The sequence below is a fragment of the Thalia democratica genome, chromosome 7 (assembly GCF_965202585.1).
Source record: "Thalia democratica chromosome 7, ktThaDemo2.hap1.1, whole genome shotgun sequence".
NCBI lineage: Eukaryota > Metazoa > Chordata > Thaliacea > Salpida > Salpidae > Thalia > Thalia democratica.
Window position 1 is genome coordinate 37,738,182 of NC_139171.1, and position 25,353 is coordinate 37,763,534.

The window sequence follows — 25,353 nt, forward strand, 5'->3', positions numbered from 1 at the left end:
GAGCGGTTCTCCGATCTAAATTGTGCGCGGGTTAAAACATAGCGTTTTCTGACATTTTATACTAATACATCTTTTAAAAAGTATTGTCCAATTATAGACAGTTTCAAGAAATGAAAATTGTTAGTTTTACTTCGTTGAGTTTAAAAACGTACATACAGGGTTAAGAAAGATTTTTGAATTTCTTCCATGTTTTCGAAAGTACAAGTTTTAGGGTCTATTTTTAGCAAAATTAAGTTAGAGGTAAAAAACTAAGTTAATCACTATAATTTTATTAAAAACATATTGCAAAGCTACTTCAAATGTGTTTTTGTCATTCAAAACAACAAATTAAAAATCTATATGATAGTTTTATGTGTCAAATCGAAAGTTCATTACTAGACATGTAAAATTACAGGTTTTTCAGTGATTTATGTTCAAAATTTTAGGTATTTTTAGCATAAATTGTCAAATTCCAGGATTTTTGGGCAAACCTGTACATATAATAAAACTACTTTTTTATGTAAATACGTGCTTAATTCTGATATAAAACATTCTAAATTCTAGAAACTAAACAGTATATGTCTTAAATTAAAATGTATAACGAAAAAAATTTATTTAAATAAAAAAAAAAAGTGTTATAAGTCTGACACAGCTCAAAAATGCTGAAACTAAAAAAATAACTATTATGATAAGTAGTTTAAATTTATATCTATGTAATGTAAGTTTTAAAGAAGTATAATATGCACCTTCCATTTTGTTTAAAATCAATAACACATTATTCATTAATAAATGTCTGCAGTATTGCAATACTTCACTTTTTTTCTTTTGTATACATATTTTTAATAACTTTTATTTCTTTAATTCATACAAAATCTATTGGAATTAATCAAATAAAAATTATTTTTATAACTACTTAAACATTTAATTAATAACTGTAAATAAAATACATACCTTAACCGACATTTATACGTAAAATACCAAGCTTTACTTTTATGTTCATGAGTAAAATGTTGAAGATATAGTTTAATAGAAACAAAAAATGCTTTTGAATGATAAATAAATGATTATGATATAGAAGAACTTACGAATTTTATCTTTGAAAGATACGTAAAAATTTAATAGAGTAAAAACAAAAAATATAGATACTTAAGGCTAACATAATTAAGCAGTAAATATTCACAATTAACAAAAAAACATTTTAAGTTTTATACTTGAAATGATAAAAGACTAATTTCTTTAAATTTTTTCACAAATGATAAATCTTCTAAATTTTAGGTTTTAAAAATAATACTCCTTGTTGGCCTTATTCAAACCCTTTTCCACAACTTTTTTGAATAAATGTTAAACATTTTCAAAAGTAAAAGTATAGTAAACCGATTTTTTAACGTGACATTTATAAAAGTTGTTTCAGTCACCAAAGTAATGCAAATTTTTTTTTTAATCACATTGGTATTATTTTGAAACAAAAATTCAATCTTCAACGACTTCGGGCCGAATATCCATCTGTAGCGTTTGCCTCCCCCGTTTCACTTTGATATTCAGCAGTTCGACGCCGCTCGAAATCACGTTCATTATCTGCCGGGTCGTGCGGACTTGCACGCCATTCACTTCCACTATGACGTCATAAGGCTGCAGTCCTCCGCTGTTTTAATTTGTGCATTTAGTGAAAATTTGCTAAAAAACAAGTAATTAATTGAAAAGGGTTACAATACTCGAATTGTTTTTAAATAAAGTGCGTTACGCTTTTAATATGTATATAGTTATAGACAAACAAGACAAAACACAATATAAAACTTGTTAAAAAGAATATCTGAACAATTGAAATTCATAACGTGTAACAATTATAATAACTATTTGTATAAAGATAACAAAACAACTAAATAGTAAAAAATGAAGTAAATTAAATGGCAACCACAAACTTTAATTTTTGGACAACTTCAATTAAATAGTTCAGTGTTTTGTTTGCAAACGAAACAACTATTGCTTATTCATTTATAAAAAATTTCAAGTATCTTACTACTTATACAAACCACAAACTTTGAGAACTTTTAAGCATAAAGTTTTGTTTTGATTTACATTATATGTTGAAATAATGGTTTTTCCATTATAAAAATCACGATTTTTATACATTAAAGTTTATTGCAAACAAAATACAAAATAGAAGTACTTTTCGGACACGCTCTTCAGTATTTTTTCGTGTCAAAACAAGCTGAAATAATGATTAACTGATAAAAACTAATAAAACTAAGTATTTAAGAAAACAAATTAAATTTAACACAATAGTAATAATTAACAAATTAAGGCAATCTTTTAATCAGAAATAATATAAATGTAAGACAACTTTACTAATCAAATAATTTAAGTTCAACGAATTAAACAAAATGGTCGAATAAACAAATTTCTTTTGTTTACAGAGCTCTGGCTTAAAGCTTAAAATGTATATAGCTTCTAAAGTTTTTAGGTGAAATTCATTACGAGCAACTGATATTATTTTGAAGTTGTCCACTTTATATTTTTCGACACACTTAGGATTAGTAATCAGGTGTTGGCCAATCGCTGAACTACTATTTAGTTTTTCCAAATCATCAAATTTCTTTTCCTCGTTACATGACTTTATCTTGTTTAAAAGGTTTCTATACGAACATTTTTAGAAAAAGTACCTTCAGTGGGGACTATGTCCCTTATAACTCATACAGTCCAATGAGACAAAAACTAAATCTAATCAGTTGCCTTACATATAGAGCAATGAAAATTTGTTCTGAAAAATATTTAGAAACAGAATTATCAAATGTGGAAATAATCTTTGCGACTTTAGGTTACCCTCTAGACATAATAAAGAACACAATACAAAAAACAAAGACAAGGTTTGAGTCAATAAAATTTGGTCCAAAAAAGTGTCCGGTATACCTTAAGTTGCCATACAATCAGAATACAGTTTTGCATATTAATTTGAAGAAAATAGTAGAAAATGGCTATAGATCTGTTAATTTACGAATAGTATACTCAACCAATAGACTGTTTCAGATTAAAAACAAAGATAAATTACCCACCCTAAACACCAGCAATGTAATTTACAAATTTGTATGTTTATGTAAAAAAACATACGTGGGTAGAACGAGTAACAATTTGATTGCAAGAATTAACCAACATATACCAAAAAACCTTTTAAACAAGATAAAGTCATGTAACGAGGAAAAGAAATTTGATGATTTGGAAAAACTAAATAGTAGTTCAGCGATTGGCCAACACCTGATTACTAATCCTAAGTGTGTCGAAAACTATAAAGTGGACAACTTCAAAATAATATCAGTTGCTCGTAATGAATTTCACCTAAAAACTTTAGAAGCTATATACATTTTAAGCTTTAAGCCAGAGCTCTGTAAACAAAAGAAATTTGTTTATTCGACCATTTTGTTTAATTCGTTGAACTTAAATTAGTTGATTAGTAAAGTTGTGTTACATTTATATTATTTCTGATTAAACGATTGCCTAAATTTGTTAATTATTACTATTGTGTTAAATTTAATTTGTTTTCTTAAATACTTAGTTTTATTAGTTTTTATCAGTTAATCATTATTTCAGCTTGTTTTGACACGAAAAAATACTGAAGAGCGTGTCCGAAAAGTACTTCTATTTTGTATTTTGTTTGCAATAAACTTTGATTTACATTATATTAACATGCAATCAGAAATACTTCAAGCACTTAATTGAAAAAAAAACTTTCTATAAATGTACATTTTTAAACTTGAAGAAGTTTTTTAAACTTTGTAACAAATCACTATTTGAAATATCTGTGGTTAGTACTCTAATTTACTTTGTTCTAACACTTTAGATAAAAAACAACCTTATTGGTAAAATATAGAAAAATAAGTTTCAAACCTAAATAAACACAATTTAAAACCTAAAAAAAGGAATAATTTGTAAAAGTTTATATATAAAAGCGAAAATTGTTAGATTGAAAAACAAATTTAGTAACCAAATTAAAGATATAATGTAAATTCTACACATTTTTAAAATGTATTTTCTCTAGTTTTTTCTTAAATCTTAATTATTTAAAATTTTTTATTTTGTTAAAGCTTTAAAAAAACTTAGTCTAAGAAAAAAAGTAATAACATTTTATCTTTACGTAAAAGTAGAAAATAATTGTAAGTTTTGTATAAATACTACTAGAAAATATTTTTATTTACAAAATTATTTTTTTAAATACTTTGTGTTTAAAAATAAAAATAAGTTATTAAGTACAAAACAATCCAAAAGTTTATTACATAGTAGATTATACTAAACAACAGATTTTAATTTTGTTTCAACAACTTCGAGATTGACTTGTACAATTTATACACAACTTTTTAAATTCATACGCAACTAAAAACTATAGTCTGATTTTCAACATTTTGAGTTAAATTTAAACTCCCATTAAAAACATTAATATGTATAAACTTTATACTAGTAAAAAAGTTTACAAAAGCTTGCTCATAACAGGGTGGCTACTGGTTTTTAGAAAATTTCTTCTAGTCTTTCTGATTTCAACATATATTTATAAGATCCAAACTTTTATTTATGTTTTAGTTAAACACAAAACTTAAAAATTCAAAAAATAGTAAAAATAACTAAAAATATTGCAACTTCAATTAACTTCAAATGTATTTAATTGCAACCTCTTTCAAATATTTCAACCACCACTTTCGTTAAGGTCGTTGTTATAAGATTTTTTAAGTAAATAGCACTGACAAAATATTCTATTAAGTAATTAAGTTTAAAACTTTTGTTTGACTTTTAAACAAAAATAAAATAAATTTTTCTAAAAACAGTTCTATGATTTTTTAAAATAGTTTGTATAAATAAAAATAATATTTTAATACGTAAGTAGAAACACATTAAAAAAAAAAGAAATAAGTACTATAACAAGAAATACCAGTTAATTAAGATTTTGTAAGAGTTGCTAATTAGTATATAACATCAGCAGTTTTATTTGCCAATAATAAGAATTTTGTACATATTTAGCTTCTGTAAAACTCTTTAGAAAAAAACAGTAAAAATTAGATTTTTAAAATGTTTGTATCTGTTATAAGATAGGTTTTTATTCATTAGATTATTAAAGTTCTAACTTCCCAGTTTACAATTATGAATAACAATTTGTCTTACACTGTTAGACATATAACAAAAGTTTAATCTTCCAGGATTTTAAATACTTTTTACAAGATTTTTTTAATTTATAGTTTTCAGTTTGCTTAAAATTGCAGGTTTTTTATGTCTTTTTTTTTCAAAAACTAAAAAAATTAAAGTTTTTTATGCTTTTTTTGTCTAACTTTTCCATTTTTTTTTATGGCTATCCGGACATATGTTGCAATGAATTGATGTTATAAAATTTCTGACTGTAAAGCATGTATAACAAAAAAAACTAAAAATAGTGTGTTTTTAAACAATGAAAGTAATATAAAACTATTTTAAATTAAGAATGTAAAATATTTAGTAGTTTTTAATCTACAAGGAAATTAGTAGGAATAAGTTTTGAACGAAACAGTGATAGTTATATTTCTATTACATCCAACACCTTAGCAATTTCAATTTATTAAATAAAAATAATAATCAAAAAGTATTAATTGAAATAATGCTTTTAATAGAGATCCAAACGAAGCTCGTTGTAAATTAACTACATTTTGCAAAGTACTTTGTTTATTAGAAAAAATTCTCTATGTTAGTCTAACAAAACAGTTTCACAGAGTACTGAAAGATAATTTTTTACATTAAAGAATATATAAAATACTTATACTTTCAATAAATGACTTAAATAATACTGTAGTTGTATCTCATTATTAAGTGTTTGTAAGTAAATTCTATGTAAGATTAGTTACTATGACTAATCTGTTTATTGTTACTGTTGTTAGTTATTAATTTTTTAATCAATATTTATAGTTTATACATGTTTGTATCTATAGTAAACATACACCTGTCTTCAACTATTTATCTTCTTTTCTTACAAGTACATTCTTTTAAGATTTCCATAGAACTTTGTCATTAGTTTAGTTTTATTCTAGAACTTGGTGAACTTTTTGGTGCATTTTTTCAATAATCATACAATTTTATTGCTTGAATTTATAAAAACGAAAATTATTAAACGAACGCTTCTGCCGGGGAATCGGGGAGCACCTGGTGTATCAGAACTCCGCTTGTGACGTCATAGAGCGCATGGTTGTTCTGACGTAACAAATGGTGGATCAAGGCGGGGTCCACGCTGATCATTCTCACCCCGATGTACCTCCTGACGTGAGCGCTGAACCCGTCAGAAGTCGGGTGCTGATCTTCATTTAAAAAATAAAAATTAAAAAATCTATTTAAAGCAGAAACTTGATAAAAACCGTGAGTATGGCGTGTCTAAGTATTTGATACAACCTCTTGTTAATTAACAAAACCAATAATAGACTCATACCAAATTTGTAGAAGATATATAAATTATTTGAAGACATTGAACAAACTATTGAGGACGTTGATGAAGTTTTTAACGTGGTCGATGGGCACAGCGAAACTTATTCCGTCCAGGTTCATTTTCATCGTGTTCATACCGATGACTTCAGCATCCAAGTTGACCAGAGGACCGCCTGAGTTACCTATCTGTAAAATTTTACAACTGTTAAATATTCTTTTTGAGTATTTTGAGTCTAGTTTCATGTATAAAGAGTGTAAAGTTGTTGTTTGAATAAAATTGAGTTAATAATAATTAAATTGATTAAAAAATATTACGTCATATATAAAACATATTTTTTTTATATATGCAGTATCAAAAAATAATACTTTACTTTTCTATTTCTGCAGTTGGTTTTTAATGACGCGAATAAATATAAAAACTACTTAATGAGTTATTTCATAATCAAAACAAAATATATTTTCATATTCAGAATTCAGACATTAATTATTTAACATAAACTAATCACTTATTTATAAAAGATTAATAAAATTAAACTAAAACACGAACATTGATACTGGCGTCTGTTTGTATATACTCCATTCTAGGATCAAGGTGGTGCCCCCCTCCTGAAACTGCTGACAACTCTCGTATGGATCTGCTCTTGTTGCTTACCACTCCCACCGTGAAGGTGTTATGCAAATTAAGGGGACTTCCCACGGCTATCACCCACTCTCCAACTTCAACGTCATCAACCGTTCCCATGGCGATGAATGGAACTTCACCTTTCTGAAGAAAAAGGTTATATAGTTTTAACTGTTACATAAATATTTATATGAAAAGTATTAATCAAGCTTATCAAGATATCCGTGTTCTGCACTTATGCTAGTTTTTTAACGAGTTGGCTACAGCAATCCGGAGTTGCAATCAACCAGCACCGCGTGTTATTTCAAGAGCCTAACTTTACCACTACCGTTTATAGCTAACCTTTTTATAAGTTTCAATTACCACTTCCTCGACTTGTGGCTTAATAACCTTTCAAACGACTATGTCAAGAAACATGACAAAGGGTTAAAATCTATTTTTTCACTAAGTTATATTGTTAAACCTAATTTCGATGTTACAGTTAGACTGAGTAAAATGAGATTTAAATAGTATGTTTCAATTTCATTTTAAATACAGATGTTTTTACATTGTACTCTATGTCTGAACTAAAAAAACGTTGTTGGAGTATTTCGGTGTTTGTTATGGTGTTCATATTTATGGTTTTTTTTTTCATAAAGTTTTTTGTACTATGTTTTAAAGTTATTTTTTTGAGTTTCTTACTCGGTAAAAATATATATTAACGTTGGATTAATATGAAAAGCTTCTGATAAACCTTTCCTTTTTTTTGCCTAACATAATAAATTGGTAAAGATACTTTATAAACTTATTGAACTAATTATAACCAGTAGTTTTAAATAACGACTCACACAACTTACAACAACTAGTGTTAATTAGTTTTAAAGAGTTTTTAGAACAAATATTGTCAAATATTTCGATGGACTTACGACCATTAACGCCTATTGAGGTCATTTCTATTGTTGGAGGTATTTCTTTGTATTTTTTATCTTGATTGCATCGTGTATTGCTGGTGTTATCCAAGATGATCTCCGTTTTCTCAACTTTGTCTTACTTAAGTTTCTTTTATCAGCTCAGATAGAATTTTTATAAAGCGTAACTGATAGTCCTTTAGAAACTTATCATTGTATAAATTTGACTTAGTTTCCAACAGCTTCAGAGTAGGTTTTAAAATTTACTTCTTAACATCAAGGTTGACCTTTATAGACACTGCTTATGCAAATATCATTTAGTAGGTGGTCTGAAGTACCAATGTGCTTCATAGTCGGATACTAATTCAGTTTTTTCAGATCTGTTTCCATATAGAAAACGTCGAATGAACTAAAGGCCCTGTTTTTTAACATTCTTTTACTTGTGTAATAAACATTATTTATAGAACCCATTAGTGATTATGTTCAGATTATTTTGTACCCATAGGAGAACATAACATCAAGAGTCTAATTGTTGATTGATGAAAGCAATAGCGCGAGATATATGTGTTAAAACCTCCCATCAGAAAAATTTCGTATCGGTTTGACTAGTTTCTTAAAAAATTGCTTTGAAATGTGAGATTCACTTTACTTTTGTTATTTAGCACTATATTTATTTACTTATTTACATTATTAGTGAAGAACTATTTTAATTATTTTTTAAGTCTATTTCGCAACATTTTTTATAAGAACAACTATCACTTTGACTTCTTATATAAAGTAAAATTAAAAAGAATAAGCTATTTGAGAAAACTTTTACCACAAAAATTTTTGATATAATCATTACATTCAAAAAAATTGTACATTACGATATGCTAAATTAAACTTATCATCCACAAATCACAAATTACTAAGAAGAGTTTAAAAAATTAAAAAAATTATTAAAAAAGAAACAAACTAATGAACAGCTAAACTAATTTTATTATAATTTATAATAAAGTTGATCCGTAAAAATATAAAAAAAACCAAGCAACACAACTTAAAATCAATTTGAGCTGTTTTTTAATTAAATATAAGTTTAAATACAAACATTGTTTTTCAGATACAGTTTTGTAAACATATTTGAAAATAAATAAAGCTTTTTAATATAACTAAGTAAAAATATTAAAAAGAAACTTGAGACAAGATTAATTAAAAAAATTTATTGACCGAAAGAGTAAAATATACTTCAGCTAGCCCTTATTAACTACTTTTTTTAGAAAGTAATTAAAAAGTTTAATTTTGAGTAAGTAAACAGTTATAGATTTCATGAGAAAAATACTCAACTAGTATAATTAAGCAAAACTAATTAGAAATAGATTAACAGTTTATAATTACACAGTTACAAATAATTAATTAGTAATTTATCTAGGGTAAGCAAACGTCCAAAAAAAAAAGTAAAACAAACAATAAGTAAAATAATATTAAAACCAAACAAGTGACAAAGACAAAACATTTATAAAAACTTATAAAGATTAGCTTTATAAACGTACTGTTGCTTGCATAAATTAGGTTTAGACGGTTTTATAAATAAAGTGTATCATATTTATCATACAGTTTCTTAAGCTAATTTTTTATATTTATTACGAAAACTCACACAGTTAACTTGCACTGCTGCAATGTCCAAAGACTCGTCTACTGCCACAACTTTTCCGATCAAAATCTCACCGTCAGGTGTCGTTACCTGCAATATACATCATCATCTTACTAATGTTTGAAATATTAAAGATAAAAAAAAAGATTTTTAAAAATACTCATAGATCCTATTTTTGTTTTTATCTTAACCTTTAACCGTTTTTAATACAAACATTTGGTTCTGATTTATTTATGTTGGTTTTACTTTTGTTACATTGTATTCGTCTACTTTCATGAAAATAAACTACCACAAAAGCAATAATTAAAAAAAAAACTTATGTTTATAATTCTCAAAACTGCAGCTACCCATTAATTTAATGAACATAAATATATTTTTAAAGTTATTTATATAAAAAATTGTGTTGTTTCTCAAACCTAGAACCAATCAAAAACTATGCTAAGCTATACTTAAATGTGTCTAAACATACTGATACAAATTTTATACAATTAAAAGTATGACTATTAGTTTTTATCAATTGTAACCTTAAATAATCAACTTACTAATGTACATTATTTGATAAAGTTATACTATTCCGTTGAAATTAATAATTCAGCAGCTAGTTTGAAAACAAGCAGAGAAGTTGTAACAATATTTATTTAACTGTTGTTGTTGGTAGGATTTAAATATTTTGCAACACTATATGATAAAATATTAAATACGAACTATACAAGTACTAAAACAAACTATCAATAAGTTTTGAAAACTAATATATGCATTTCAAATGGTAATAAAAGTTTAGATAAAGAAATTTACGTTGTAAATGTATATTTAAAAAAAAATCACTTTGTGTGATATTAGAAGTAATCATAAAAAAATTATACTTAACAATACCTACTTTAAAACTTCAAATGACCATTACAGATTTAGTTCAAAAAATTTTAACATAATTAAAATTACGAACAAAACTTAAAATAAAACAAAATATAAATAATTTTATAGACTAGCTTAATAATCTGTATAATAGTAATAATACTAATCAAATAGATATTTTAAATTGTAAAAATAAAAGTAACAAACAAATATAAAACAGTTTTACAAAAACTTTGAAAACATAGATGACCCCTATTAAATACTATAAGAATAACTTGTACCTTACAATTTATAAACTTTACTTTGTCTATTTTACAAAACCAAAAAAACATTTTTTTTATTAGTGGTTAAATAAAAAAAACTTTTAAAAAGAACCTAGATATTAATGTTCAAAGTTTCTCACCTCTACTCTTTTTGCATTGGTGACCACGTGAGCGTTGGTGACCAGAAGTCCACTTGAGTTGACAAAGAAGCCGGAACCGCCACTTTGCAAAGTTTGAGGCATAAATATGTGACCCATGCTGTGTAGTATATTACAAAATTAGTTATAAATACAACAAAAACTAATTGACAACAATTTGATCTAGCCTGATAAAATGTTATTCATAATAATAATAATATAAAAATAAAGATTTAATTTTTAATCAAGTTAGAGTAAATTTAAGTAAAATATTTAATATCTTATCAGCAACAAGTTTATTTTACGACAATACATGTAATTTTAAAATATGAGTTTCAATTCTTTCAATTATTCTAACTTTTACCATAATTAAGCTCACATTATAGTCCTAGATTGTTGTTTCTAAAATCTTTACAGATTACTCGCGTTTCAAATTTATTTTTACTTTATACAACTAATAGAAAGTAAAACATTATTGCATTCTTTTGAAAATAAAAATGCATACTTTAAGATAGGTAAACTTATACGTACACAAATTTTTACAGATTTTTTTTCTAATGTATATCATAATACTTTATTTTTCTGTAAAACTATTTATATTTTATAATTAAAAAATCGTCATTAGACGATTAAAGTTTTAGCATAAAAAACTGTTTCATTGAAAAAGTTTATTTAGTACTGTAAAGAACTACAAGTAAACTTTAGCTATTATTTTTAAACTGATAGCCTACTCTGAAATAATATTTCAAAAATAGATAGAGATAGCTGCCAACTTAAAAAAAATTTTTTTAATGTGCTTTTGTCAAAGTATACACTTAAATATAAGTTTTAATGCCTTTAAGCAAAAAGTCAACTGTAGTCAGCATAAGTTTAAGCCAAAAATATAATAGTTAATCTTTTTAAAGTCGTAACAAACAAAAGCTCATAAACTTTACTACTAATAAATTTTCAATGTTATAAGAAGCCATGAACGAAACACAATATTCTTATTAAAACATACAATTTTTAAGAAAAACCTTACTTAAAGTCATAAAAAACTAGCAAGAGACTTTTAAAAAATCACATTAGCTTGAGTTTTTTAAAGTAGATAATTGAACAAGCTTGTTTTTTACTTCAAAAAATATGAAAAAAAAAGTAAAAGTAATATAATAAGGTCTGATATTTAAAAATCAATTTAGCCAAAGTAATAATCTTGTTAATATAATAAAAAATATGATTAAACGATAGATGCTAAAATAGTAAAACTGTTATTAACATGTGATCAAATTCTTAAATACTTAAATTAAACATAATTTAAAACAAATTGATTGGTTTCAAGAAAGTCAAACTTTCATGTAAAATGCACTTAAAAGTACTCATGTTTTAAATAAACTCTTGGTGTTAAATAATTCGATTATGTTTACAGCTGTTGGTTACTATTATGAGGTTGTTTATTAGTTATATAAAATCATAACAACTTAAGATATTAAAGATTTTTCCTCTTTAAAATCAGTTGTATATAACAACAAACTACTTTATAAAACCAACTATATAAAACTAAAACAATAATTCTTTTTTTTTACTTAATGATTGTACATTTCAGCTAAATATACTCTATAAAAAAGATGTTTTAATATTTAAAAACAGCTTAATTAAGCATTGTGCAAAATTAATATTTAGTAAGTTTAGAACACCAAATTCAAAGATGAATTGATGACTGACTGTGAAAGAACAATAATAATTTTTTTTAATTTAAATACAAAAACTAAAAAAAAAACATTTTTTTAATAAAAAATCCTTTCATATATTGTAACAATTGTTTAAATTAACTTAAGACGGTAAAGCATATGGCTTGTTTCATAATTAAAAGTTGAAATAATACTCAACTAAATTTTAAATTGTATTTTTTGCCTACATTATTAGCTTTAGTACCATATAATTACTTTTAATAACTACATACTTATTTTAAACAATTAACAGTAAAATTGTTTTTACAATTGTTGTTAAAATTTGGATTTAAAAATTCACACTTTAATTTAGAATTAGATAGATACGTGTTAACTTAAACATTTACAAAAAAAAAAGATTAAATTTTAAATAAAAGAACACAAATTAGTTTCAGAAATGTATTTAAACATACCCCTAAACAACACATGTGACCATATGTTGTTAACATCTCAATATGAATTTATTTATAGTTCAATAACATTTTTAAGTTCAAATAACAATTTTATAATTAATTATTAAGACTTACTAATTATTTTAACATTTAAAGAAAACTTTTAAAATCAGTTTTTTAAAATGAAAGATATTCACAACTTAATAATCTATTCAAATAATAAAACTATTTTTAAACTTCTATTAGTAAGTTACAATGCTTAATATAGTTGATCTGGCAAAAAGTGAAATTTTTTTCAATATTCAAAAAACAAAACTGTTTTAGATTCAAGCTTTTTAACCCTGTTCCGAGAATTACACGAAAAAAAGTTTAAAAAGTAAACTTAACATGTTATAAATTGTACTCTAATTTATATTTGCTTCTATATGCTCAGTAAGTTCATTTGAAAAAATAAACTATTTTTATATAATGCTTAATATATATAATCAAATATTTAAAAATTAAAAATTGTTAGTTATTATAAACAATTTTTTTAAATAAAAGATCAGAACATTAAAAGTTGACTGGAGCAAAAAATAAGATTTTTTAAGTACACTAGCAACATTTCTTTGTGTTAAACTAATTGAGCCTGAAAAATTTAAATACTTAAAAGAGAATAAAATTAAAAAAGTTATGAAGGTAATATATAAAATAACAAATTTTAATAGATACATGCTCCATTTATAAATTTTATCATGTAAATAAATTGTATGACAAACATAAAAACTTTTTAGTACAAATTTTTACTTAGATATTACTTTAACATATTATTATCATTGTTGTTAGTATAGTTCTTATATATTTGGATTTATAAAGGAAATGTATATTATAAATAAGACTTCAACAAACTGAGCTCAACAAACTGAGTTCAACAAATAATTAACACAGAGAAACATTGTTAGTTTTGATAACTATTGTTTATTAAAAAACGTTATCACTATGCTCCGTTTAACTTGTTTTGTTCAGATCTTTTACTAAAAAATATTGTCTAACTAAAATAATAAAAAATATTAGCACTCAGTTTAAACCAGGGTTTCCAAAACTGGGCAAAGTGGCCCCATTAGCAGCAAAGGGGCTAAGGGGGGCCATGAGGTCATAAATTAAAACGTACACTAGATATTCTGGAGTTGATGATGAAAGCAAAAAATTGTCCTAGGCGTGATAAAAAGTAGTTTTAAAACATATACTAGATAGTATGAAAAAAAGGAAATTGAGGGGGCCACAAGCAGTATAAGGGGGGGGGGGGGGGCACAAGGTTATAAATTGAAACTTACACTAGATATTCTGTAGCTGGTGATGAAGAGTAAAAAAAGGCTTATGGGGTTTTAATGGTACTTTTTTGAGAAACCTTGTCTTAAGGACCATAGCTTTTATAATTTTTTAAAAGGGGGCCTTTTGAAAAAAAGTTTTGGAAACCCTGATTTAAACTATAGATCTACTGTATCCACAAATTAGTAACTTTTATCTTTTTAAACAAGTTTAAGTTTGTAGCTAGATAAAAGTATATACACTACTTCTAGTTTATAGATTTTTATCTTAATCAATCATATTATAAAGTTTGTGTAGGCAATAGACTACTTGTGAGTAGGATACTGATAGATTATTTTTATAACTAAATTATTATTAAGTAAATTTTTATTACTTAATAATAATAAAAAAAAAAAACTTGATCAAAAAAGGGGGCCTTTTGAAAAAAAGTTTTGGAAACCCTGATTTAAACTATAGATCTACTGTATCCACAAATTAGTAACTTTTATCTTTTTAAACAAGTTTAAGTTTGTAGCTAGATAAAAGTATATACACTACTTCTAGTTTATAGATTTTTATCTTAATCAATCATATTATAAAGTTTGTGTAGGCAATAGACTACTTGTGAGTAGGATACTGATAGATTATTTTTATAACTAAATTATTATTAAGTAAATTTTTATTACTTAATAATAATTAAAAAAAAAAACTTGATCAAAACAAGTATGATTTAAACAAAATTGACAGTATTCTGTTTTGCTAATTTTATGATTAAGTTTTAAAAATTAGGTGCTTACGTAAATTTAAAACTCTGTTTTAGTATAATTTAAGAAAAGTAAAAATGGTTTACAGAGTTCTTTGTTCATTAAATCTGGCCTGTTATGTACAAAGAGCAAACGCATCTGAAACCTTGACTAAAGAAGTTGCATCCCTAATCTAGAACATTAAACTAACTATAGAAAGCTAGTTTGATTGTGAAAAAAAATATTAAAGTTCAAAAAAGTTTACAAAAATAGTGTGTCATTAAGAAAGTGTGCTGAGTTAGTATGAATCAATCTGTAAGTTTTTTTATTGATCAAGATTATGAAAAATATGCATAATAATATAAGAAAGTTGAAAGCTTACCTTAGGATTTATCATTATACACTTTTTCAAAATCTATATCTACAAAAAAAAATTGAAAAGTGTTTTAAAGATATTTGAAATAAATCCATATTTTCAAATGAGGTGACTACGTTTTATAAAACTTTAAACTTTAAAATATTTTTTTTGTATAACCTTATCTAAAGACTATTTAAAAGCAAAATTAAATAAAAAAATAAACAGGCATTTTTTTCCTTATACCAGGGAAACTTAAAACTTATAAAGTTCAAGTAATTTATTGAACAAAAACAAAAAACAAAGATGTTCAGAAAAAAAGTTGTTTAACGACCTTAGTGTAAAAATGGCCTCAGGTCATCAAGAAAATAAAACATTTATCAACTGCTATTTGTAAAAGTATGTAATACTGCAGATTATTTTAATGGTCTATTTGTTCTATTACAATAGCTTTTTGTTGTATACTTAATGTTATTTATCTTTAAATGTAGAAGTTTTGTTTTACCAAAAAAACTCTATCTCTTTCCAGATAATTGGATTAAGATCTGGCTGGATTCAGTAGATCACTAGTTTAAATAGCTTAATTAACAAAGTCTATAAGTTAAACTATACTAAGGGATAAAAGTTTGTGTTTAACTTTGTATATAGAATAAAAAACTAAAGTCTTATTTGAAAACTATAAAAAACGTTTGTAATAATAATCAAAAATTAAAAAAATTAAATAGCAAACAACCTTTGTTTTCTAGTTATTGTAATTCCAACAACAGCTGGACTGACTTTTTTGATAACTTTTGTTACAAAGTTAAACCTGGAGCGGAGACTTGAACTTTTACCATCATCATCATCATCAAAAGTACTAGCAGCATGAACACAACTTTTGGCTTTGAACTTGTACACTGTATAAGCTCCTACTGCACTCAAAAGAAAACTTTTTGAAACAAGGGATTTTTTGTCAGATTTTGTATGATTGTCATTTGTTTTGTACTTGTTATAGTTGTTGGATTCTTTTTCAACTTTGTTACTACTTAGGTACACAGAGACCAAATTGTTTTTTAGCAAATGCCTCAGCTTTGAGCTTTTAGGAATTATATTACTAACAAACGAACTCATATATGTTAAACTTTCTTGTTTTTAAATTTATTCTTGAAAAGTGCTGTATAATGAACAATTCTATCATTTTTTAAAGTTTGAAATGGCAAAAAGGTACAATAAAGAAGTTATTTTAACAAACTTTATAATTTTATGTACTTTACTTAACTTTGATTAAAAACAATACAATATATATCGTCATTAACTTTTTTTTTAATTCTTCACTTATGTTAAATTATTTACTGCTTAATAAAGTAGTTTTGAAGCAGTTGAACAGATTTATCTCACTTTAACTTAACAAATTAACAACTTTAGACTACATTAATTTGTTTATTTAACAAACTACAACATTAGCACCATAGCTAATAAAAAAAACTTAATATAAACTTTAAAATACATATAAATTATTCTTATAAGCTATGTATCTTATGTTGTAGTTTGATAAATAGTTAATTTAACTACTTAATCATTAAATTTAAAACTAATAGTACTGTATTCTAAGTATTATTTAATTTGCAAAAATTTAATCAATATCTTTTGCAACAAAGTTAGTTTATGGACATACACTTTGTCTAGTTTTTACATTAATGCTGTTTTACTAATCTATTTAATGCAAAAATTTCAAAAGAGGCCCATCAGGGGTGATTACCTGTAAAGGGGCCAAGGGAGGTAAGACAATTAAAGCAGCAATAAAGTTGTACTTAGGTACATTTCACAACATATTTTAAACTTATGCAAGATATTCTGAAGTTAGCATTGAAAAGCAAAAAAAGTTCTTAGACACAACTTACAGAAGATTTGAAACTTACAATAGGTCTTCTAGGGATTTTAATGAGTAAAGCTAACTGTTTTTTTTTTCTGAAAAACGGGCTTATATGAAATCTAGTTTGGGAAACCCTGATTTATTGTAAATGCTTAGATATATAAGACAGGATTGTCACTTTTTGAAACAAAAAATAAGTCTACATGACCAAAAACTGGCCTGAGTTATACAAAACTAGCTTAAAGTTTTGAAAAAGTATATAATTCAAGTCAAAAACTGAAAAAACTAATGCTTATTAAGTTTTTTAAATTTAAATGTCATAATAATAAGAAAATAAACAAATTTTAACAACTTAAACGAAGTTTAAAATAAATTTGAAGTCATAAAAAGCAGTATAAAGTTTAAATAAAATATTTAAAGTTTCATGAGCTTTGGAAAAAACCTGAAAAAAATCATACTAGCCTGAGGTAGCTTGAGTGTGTGGCTACCTTAATTAGAAACCAAAAATTCTAGCTTGAACTTTGCAGAACATTTGTATAATTTGTAAAAGTAATGGTAATGGAAGAGTGAACACTGAAACATTTTTTAAGTAATTTTTTCAAAGTTTTTAAACTTAAACATAAAAATAATGACACTAAACGTTTAAAAACAATAAAAATTTTATAACTATATAAAACTTAAGATTGAAAAAAAAAAACAGCTTAACCTGGTAATTTTTTTGCACCAATATAAAATCTGTATTTAAAAACATTGTTAAATTATAAAAACAATCAAATTAACATTTTTAACAGGTAAAAAACTTGTTATAACTTGTAAAAATTTGAATAAAAACAAATTTTATATTAAAAATATATTAAAACTATATTAGTTAAAAAGCAACATATCTTGCTTTTCCCTTTTTATTTTGTTATTAAGTTGTTTATTGCATTGCTCTTGTAGAAAGGGTAACAAGAAAAATGTGAAGTACATGATCTTAAAAATCTAAGTCTAAAGGAAGAATAGTGTATTGTCTACAGTAGGCTATGGTTTACTAAGTTAATATTGGCAGAAATGGGTTTAAAAAAGAGTCCATACCATTTCTAACAGAGCATTCAAAGCTGTCATTAGGACCTCAACATCATCAGGCCACACACTTGTTTTAATTCAAAAATTTAAATCAATCAAAAATTTTTAAAATATATATGAAGACAAACAAAAAGATGCTTAAAATATTCAGTCCTAGGACCTGGTGCATGAAAAAAACTTTCAATTATTGAGTAGCACACCATGTATACCTTTTAACGTCTTGTCCTGGACAAAGTAAGGCTTGATGAACAAAAAGTCTTTATCTACACCAATCCATTGACCAATGTTTTGAGTGTTCACATTTTCCTTTCTTTCTTATGTATTTTAACATTAAGACAAATTGGGTGCTTGGATTTGACTATTTTTAGATGTGTTTTATTGTTGTTACTAATAGTATGATACAAAGCTTTTAAACATATAAACATGTTATGCATGATGCTTTATTACTATAATGGATTATATAAAATCATCAAGTTTATTTTTCTAACAGTATCCGCTCAGAAGCTTAAAAAGACTATACTAACTTTGTTATAGCAAAACTCAATACATGTGCTATCGCTTGATTTTTATAGTTTTAAGGTTACATTGTTTAACAGTTATATAATAACAATTAATAAAGAAAGTTTTGCTTTTTAGATTAACATGTGTTTTGAAAATAAAACAGTATAAGTACAGATTTAATCTACTACAGAACTACAGAGTACAGAATCTGTACTACAGATTACAGAACCTACTTAATAAAACGAAGTTGTAAAGAAACTTGTATAAAATGATTATGCATAAAAAATTTATATGAAATTATTAAAACGATTCAATCAGAATCTATTTTTAATTAAAAATGTGAAAAATTTTATTTAACAAACATTCATTTGTCCTGGACATGACTCGATAACCAAAAGGTTTTTTCGTACACCAGGTCCTTGGACCAAATATTTAACTTTTTTTTTTCGTTCAATAAACAATTCTACACATACTTTATTTTTTTATTGGCTGTTGTAAAATGTTTTGTTTTTGCTATAATTTTTTAGATCATTCTTAAGAAAATGAATTTACTTAAACAGTACATAACTAAGAAAAAAGATTACAAACAATATTTAAAAAAAGAAACTTTGTTGTTTTATTCTCTAATTTAGGCTTGTTTTTAAATTTAATAAACTCTAATGAAGCAATCTAACTGTTTAACTAAAATATATTCAAAATTATGAAGTTTCTTTTCACCACTTTTATATCCTTAAAAATTGCTTTTAACTTCTAAATTAACGTCCAATCTAACAAAAGTGTCTTCGTGCAAAACTGACCCGTGTGCCCTAAAAACACCCCCGAGTTTCCAATAAAAAATTTACAAAAACTAGTCCATAGCAAATCCAAGAAAAGTGGCAGTCACATAAGTATTAATTTAAATATAAACTTTTGTACATATTTTTATAAAACATATTTTTCAGAATTTTTTTTGTTATAAATAAACTAATAAAATTATTACTTAAAGTTATTTCTAAATTAACTTACAGTTTAAAACTCAAATATACTTTCTTTTTAAAATAAATATTTTATTCTAGTCATGGATTTTTTGATACGCTTAAATTGTTCTTAAATTTTTATTTACTAGAAGTGTTTATAGTATAGTTTATTGAATGACAAAAAAAGTGCTCAAAAATTTTGTCAACGACATGGGGTACGAAAAAACATTTCGGTTATTGAGTCGCACACCACAAATACCTTTTAACGTCTTGTCCAGGACTGAATATAGAATTATCATTGTTTAAAGAATATTATTAGTAAAATTTATCTTCCATACTTGAGTTGTTTTGATATTTTGATGAAAGTTCGCTTGCCCTTGTTAGCTGAAAATGCTTCAAAACGTTTACTCAGTTACAACAAAGTATTACGTAAATCTTCTTCTTTTCATAAAAATGAAAAATGTCTTAATGTAATTAACAGCATTTTAGAAAATCCAAAAATGTTTTTTTCGAAACAAAGCAACTGCATACCAGACCCATAGACATTGCAATCATAAAACGTTTAATCTTTTAATTTTCGACAAAGTACATAAAGGTGTAAATCAAATTAACAGAACAAACTTCAACAAAATAAAAACAGTTAAAAAACTAGAAGACAATGTACAACCTTACGGTACAGTTTTAGTAAACGGAGCGCTTTGTCGTTTCGCGCGCTCATCCAAGTTTAAAATATGCGTTAAGAAGTGTTCCGCTTGCGCAAAAGAATGGAAAGTTGTTGCCGGCAGCCACATTGATTATCGGTTTTTCCGTATGTGCGTCTTCATGGATAACATATACGTAGTTGGCGGGTATGACCTGAACGCAAGACGAAATCTTTCTGCATGTTTTGTTTTGAACACTAGCAACCACGAGTGGAGCAAAATTCAAAGCATGCAGGTAGAAAGGGCAGGATCAGCGTGCATAGTTTATCAAGGTAATGTCGTTGTTTCCGGAGGTGGTAATTTATTGAATCTTTGGAGCTCCGTAGAAAGCTACGACCACATTTCCGACACATGCCAAGCATGGTGGTGCCCAGGTATCATCACAGCGCAGTTGCTACGAAGAACAAACTGATTGCGGTAGGTGGAGTAGGCAACAATGGATATTTGCGCAACTGTGAAGTTTACGACACAAACTCAAACGTATTTTCGCTTTTAAAGGAACCACCAAGCCGTTTCAAGTTTAAAATTGTCAACGCATACGATAGTAGAACAGTTTCAGTAGGCAGTAATGTATTGGTTTTTGGAAACAATTCGGATGCAGTAGCTATCTATGATGGTGATAAAGATGAGTGGTCCAAAAAATCATTGAGAGCTACAAAACGTTTGAGAGTTTTTACTTGTCTGAAATTGCCTCAAACAGTGGACTTCAACTGTAGTACATAAAAACACATTTGCCAGTTTATCAAAAATGTACTGTTTTAAGGACAAAAGTTTTAGTTGTTGTGTATAAAAGCTATTTTATTTTATCAAAAACTCTTAAACTCTTTGACACCTTAATAATAGTGGCAACACATAAAAAATGATAGGGGAAGAAGCAAAATAAACTTGGTTTTATACAGTACAGTAGACTACCGCTTAAGTACGCACTTTTTTTGGTACGCATCACGCCTTAAGTACGCACTTATCAAGAAAGGTAGAATGTCCAACCTGCTGAGTTAGCCTAAGACTTTCACAAATTTTAAACTAGGGTGAGTAATCCTAAGTAGTCTAAGTGGCCTGAAATTGTGACAGTCCTGTTATTAAAAGTTAATAAACTAAATACTTATGTAGTGGTTGCAGAATAGTGAAAAGAATAATGATATTTGAGCTGTAATGCTATTAAATAAATAAATCTAGATGACAAAGCTAAAAAAACCTACAAATACAACATAGTTAAGTCCTAACTTGATTTAAATGTACACACATTGATGTTTTCAAAATGTTTAGTAAACACAATGGAGTTCGGTACTTTACTTCTAACAAAACAAAATATGGCTTATTATTCTTTTTTATACCATTGACTGACATTGACTTTCTATATTAATAGTATGTATTAATTATGTAGAAACTTTTTATAGACAAAATAAATCATTTTAAAATCTAATAAAAAGTTTTGCAGATTAGAATTATGTATTAAATGTTATTTAAAATCAAAAGACTTGTTTATTCGGCTTAATTATTTGGTGGCTAGTTGTAAGAAAGAAAACAAATAACTAAAGTTCATATTATACTATGTCTTTAAAAAGTACGCACTACCCGTGCTAAGTACGCACTTTTTGGTCGGGTTCAATTTGCGTACTTAAGCGGTAGTGTACTGTAATTAATCATACTTTAACATTTATTCATTTTTGAAGTATTAAAACAACTGCATATTTTCATTTTGAATTCAATAAAACTAGAGGTAGTTTAAATTGATGTGTTCCCGCTAGACCGTTTATCACGCGTCATTTCAGATATTATAATTTTTACAGATTCGTATTTTTTTTTGAGCCAGCTACGTCCCTGGCTGGTAGTAACAAAGTTCTTTAATAGAATATTCAAATCAAACTTAAATGTGAAACTTTAAAATTTTTAACAAACGTGCGTTTAATTTTCTCAAGAATTAAAATTTTAATAATTTAGTTTAACTGACGATTAACATAATAAAAACGGTTTACTAAAATATACTTAACATTGTTTTTAAAATTACTAAAGCAAAGAATGTTTTACTAAATTAATTTTTTTTTTATCTAAATGAAGTACTTTTTTTTTAGTTTATTAAATTTAATTTTTTTATTCTACTGCAACCTACTAGTTTACAGAAAACTCATACACTCTTTCTCAAAACAGTTAAAAAAAAGTTTAGTGTTTCATTAGTAATAAAAATTTTGTAATATTTTTATATATGAAAAAAAAAACTTTTATATGAATAATCCGTAAAAAATATATACTAAAATTATCATAAACGACTATCCATCAATATATTTTTTAATTAAAAACTTTACTTTCAATGCATAAAAATTTTGTTATAACTAAAAACATTAAACTTTTTTTAATAGATGTACTTTCCTTTGAAAACTTATTTAAACCACGCAAAAAGTTAATTCAACTTTTTTAAGTCTTTTTATAGTAATAAGCAACACTTCCTTATCTAGTCTAAATACTAAGGCAGTATTTTTTATATAAAAAAATAATCGTGTTTAGTGTCACTAAAATACCAATAAATATACGATCTCAATCTCAGATTGTGTACTTTTAAAAAATATGCATTAGTATTAAAAACAAATTTGTATTACAAATGAAATTTTACGTAAAAAAAATACTTTAAATATTTTTTAAATTGTTTATTGTGCATGTTTCTTAGAAACCTTATCAGTATTCTTCTTATTGTATGTTCGTCCAATAAAATTCTCAAAATAAAATGCTTCGCTTAAAATAGTTTTAAAATTCAAAACTTGTAGCTTCAAATTTTAATGATATTAGCTAAATTAATATAGGCGTCTTTTGTTAATGATGACTATTAAAGTTGTACGAGTTTTCTAAACTTTAAAAGTTTACTAAAATTTAATTAAATTAAATATAAACAAAAGTTTAAACTAAAAAAGTTTTATAACAAAGAATTTTTTTAAGTTCTTGAATATAATCTGTTCTTAGAATGATTTTTCATATCATTAAGAGTATTTAAGAGATTGTTTACTTTTATTTTTATCAAAACCTGTTTAAAACAATTACAAAGAAACATTTGTAGAATGATGCGTTTCTCGCAAACCGGAGACTTGCTTGTAGATTTTCTTCTTTGAGCGTTTAGTTTTCATCAGTAGTATTGATTTGTAGTTGTCAAACGAAAGTATCAAAGAGACCAGGTTAGCTAGAAGACTCATGTCGAAAATGCAGCTGATTATGTACCTCGGCGTTAAATCGGGCAGCACCATCGTTGCTAGCACCAAAGTTGTGACCTCACAGACCGAACACACCAAAGTGCAAAGCGCTGAAAAGCGAATAGCTTTCTTAAGTTTTTCGTTACAGCTGTTTTTCAACCCACAGCATTTTGTTTTGTCGCTCTCAGCGTTTTTCAGGTAGTACTTAGAAAGCGGGTACACAAACAAAAGAAGCAAAATAACTTGTGTCACTACCAAGTTTGATATAAACACCAAGCCTACCGTCTTTCCAGCACCATACTTGCTTGGTTTTTTGACACAACCGATTTCTATCATTTGGTAAGAACTGTTGTTGACGCGAAACGCGGTTGCCGGAATTCCGACTACAAAAAACTGAAACAGCGTCAGGTAGCTGACAAATTTTACTTTTAAGGTGTTCAGAGTCTCCATGGAGGGCTGCATGTACACAGTCCTCTGTCTCACCCACAAAAACAAGTACATGGGTGTAATGGAGGCAACGAACATTATCGTCGTCAAGTTGGATACCCAGTTGCAAGCGAAGTCGCCTGTACGGTCTACCGGCGCGACCTCGCTTATTATAAGATCTATTTGCGTGATAAGAACTCTGACTGCTGTCACCGCTGGAATGACTACGGCAAGAACCATGAGAGACAGCTTGTTGAAGTCGTTTCGCTTCTTCTTCAGAACTTTGTTTCGTCTCGCGTACACGTATATGGAGAAACTCGACCATAAGCAAAAAGTGAACATTGCTAACGTTACAGTTTGAGTTAAAACCCAGCTTAAGTTTTTGTTAGCTCTTGCAGTTGTAGTGCTGTTTGCTAATGAAAGTTCTTTTTTTGTAGATAGAACAGACATAATTTGGCTTCTATTTTTAAAAGTCTAAAAAAAATATTACAAAGTGTTTGATAACTTTTAATTCAAAAAATTAAACTCAGTAACAATAATAATAATTAAATATTAATAACACTTATGCAAAACTACAACAATGCAACGAAAAACTAAAAAACAAAAAGGTGATTAAACAATTTCTGATTACAATCAAGTCTAGGTTTTTATATACACGTAGTTAAGTTTTATAGTTAAGTTGTAACCGTTTTTACTTTTAATGTTTTCCTTAAAATAAACTAAGACAAAATATACTTAAAACAAATGTTTTTAATAAGTTTGTGCTTATCTTTTAAACTGTGATAATTATACGTAAATAAGTTTCTTTCGTTTATAACTTACTTGCACATAATTTCAAAAGTGTAAAACTAGGGTTTTACAATAAATGTAAAATTGAAAAACTTTAAATATAAAAATTATGTAAAGTTGTTTCCTGTGTTTAATGGAATAAGAAAACATACGTATATAACTGAATAGATTATATTCTCTTTTCTCAATTTATGAATAAAGTAACGTATACAAAAGTTGTAAGTATTTTAATATATACTTGTACCAAGTTTAAATGAAACAAAAAAAGAACTAAAACTCGAAAAACTTTGCTAAAGGATATTTTTGTTAATAGTTAAGAGTAGTTAATAATTTTTATGCATCAGCAAACACATAAAAAGGTATTGAGTTTCTCTGTCTTAGAAAGCATAACATAGACATTCAATTCATAGTTTTTGTTCTTAGTTATCAAATAGTTTCGATTACTACTTTTATTTAGTTTTTGTTCAAAAACGTTTTAAAAATTTTGAAAGTAATTGTGCATTTTATCTTTTAAATTGTATTTGATATAAAAGCCTTTGTTGTATTTATAAGCTTGTACAAGCGAACTATTTAAATAAAGCTGTATTTTCTTTAAATGGTTTTTAGTATAG

At 26.1% G+C, this 25,353-nt stretch overlaps 2 protein-coding genes across 2 annotated transcripts; both read right to left on the minus strand.

Annotated features, from left to right (window-relative positions):
* Positions 1 to 1,003: 1,003 nt before the first annotated feature.
* On the minus strand, positions 1,004 to 16,425 carry LOC145840667 (serine protease HTRA1-like). Its single transcript, XM_082947990.1, has 7 exons — positions 16,010 to 16,425; positions 10,797 to 10,914; positions 9,545 to 9,631; positions 6,950 to 7,168; positions 6,453 to 6,588; positions 6,101 to 6,278; positions 1,004 to 1,621 (listed from the first exon to the last, which is right to left on the minus strand). The coding sequence occupies exons 1-7, from the start codon at positions 16,384 to 16,386 to the stop codon at positions 1,450 to 1,452; spliced, it is 1,287 nt and encodes a 428-aa protein (XP_082804116.1). The 5' UTR covers positions 16,387 to 16,425; the 3' UTR covers positions 1,004 to 1,449.
* A 6,947-nt stretch (positions 16,426 to 23,372) lies between these two features.
* Positions 23,373 to 24,420, minus strand: LOC145840409 (uncharacterized). The gene has a single exon (XM_082947662.1). The coding sequence runs from the start codon at positions 24,401 to 24,403 to the stop codon at positions 23,378 to 23,380; it is 1,026 nt and encodes a 341-aa protein (XP_082803788.1). The 5' UTR covers positions 24,404 to 24,420; the 3' UTR covers positions 23,373 to 23,377.
* Between the last annotated feature and the right edge of the window lie 933 nt (positions 24,421 to 25,353).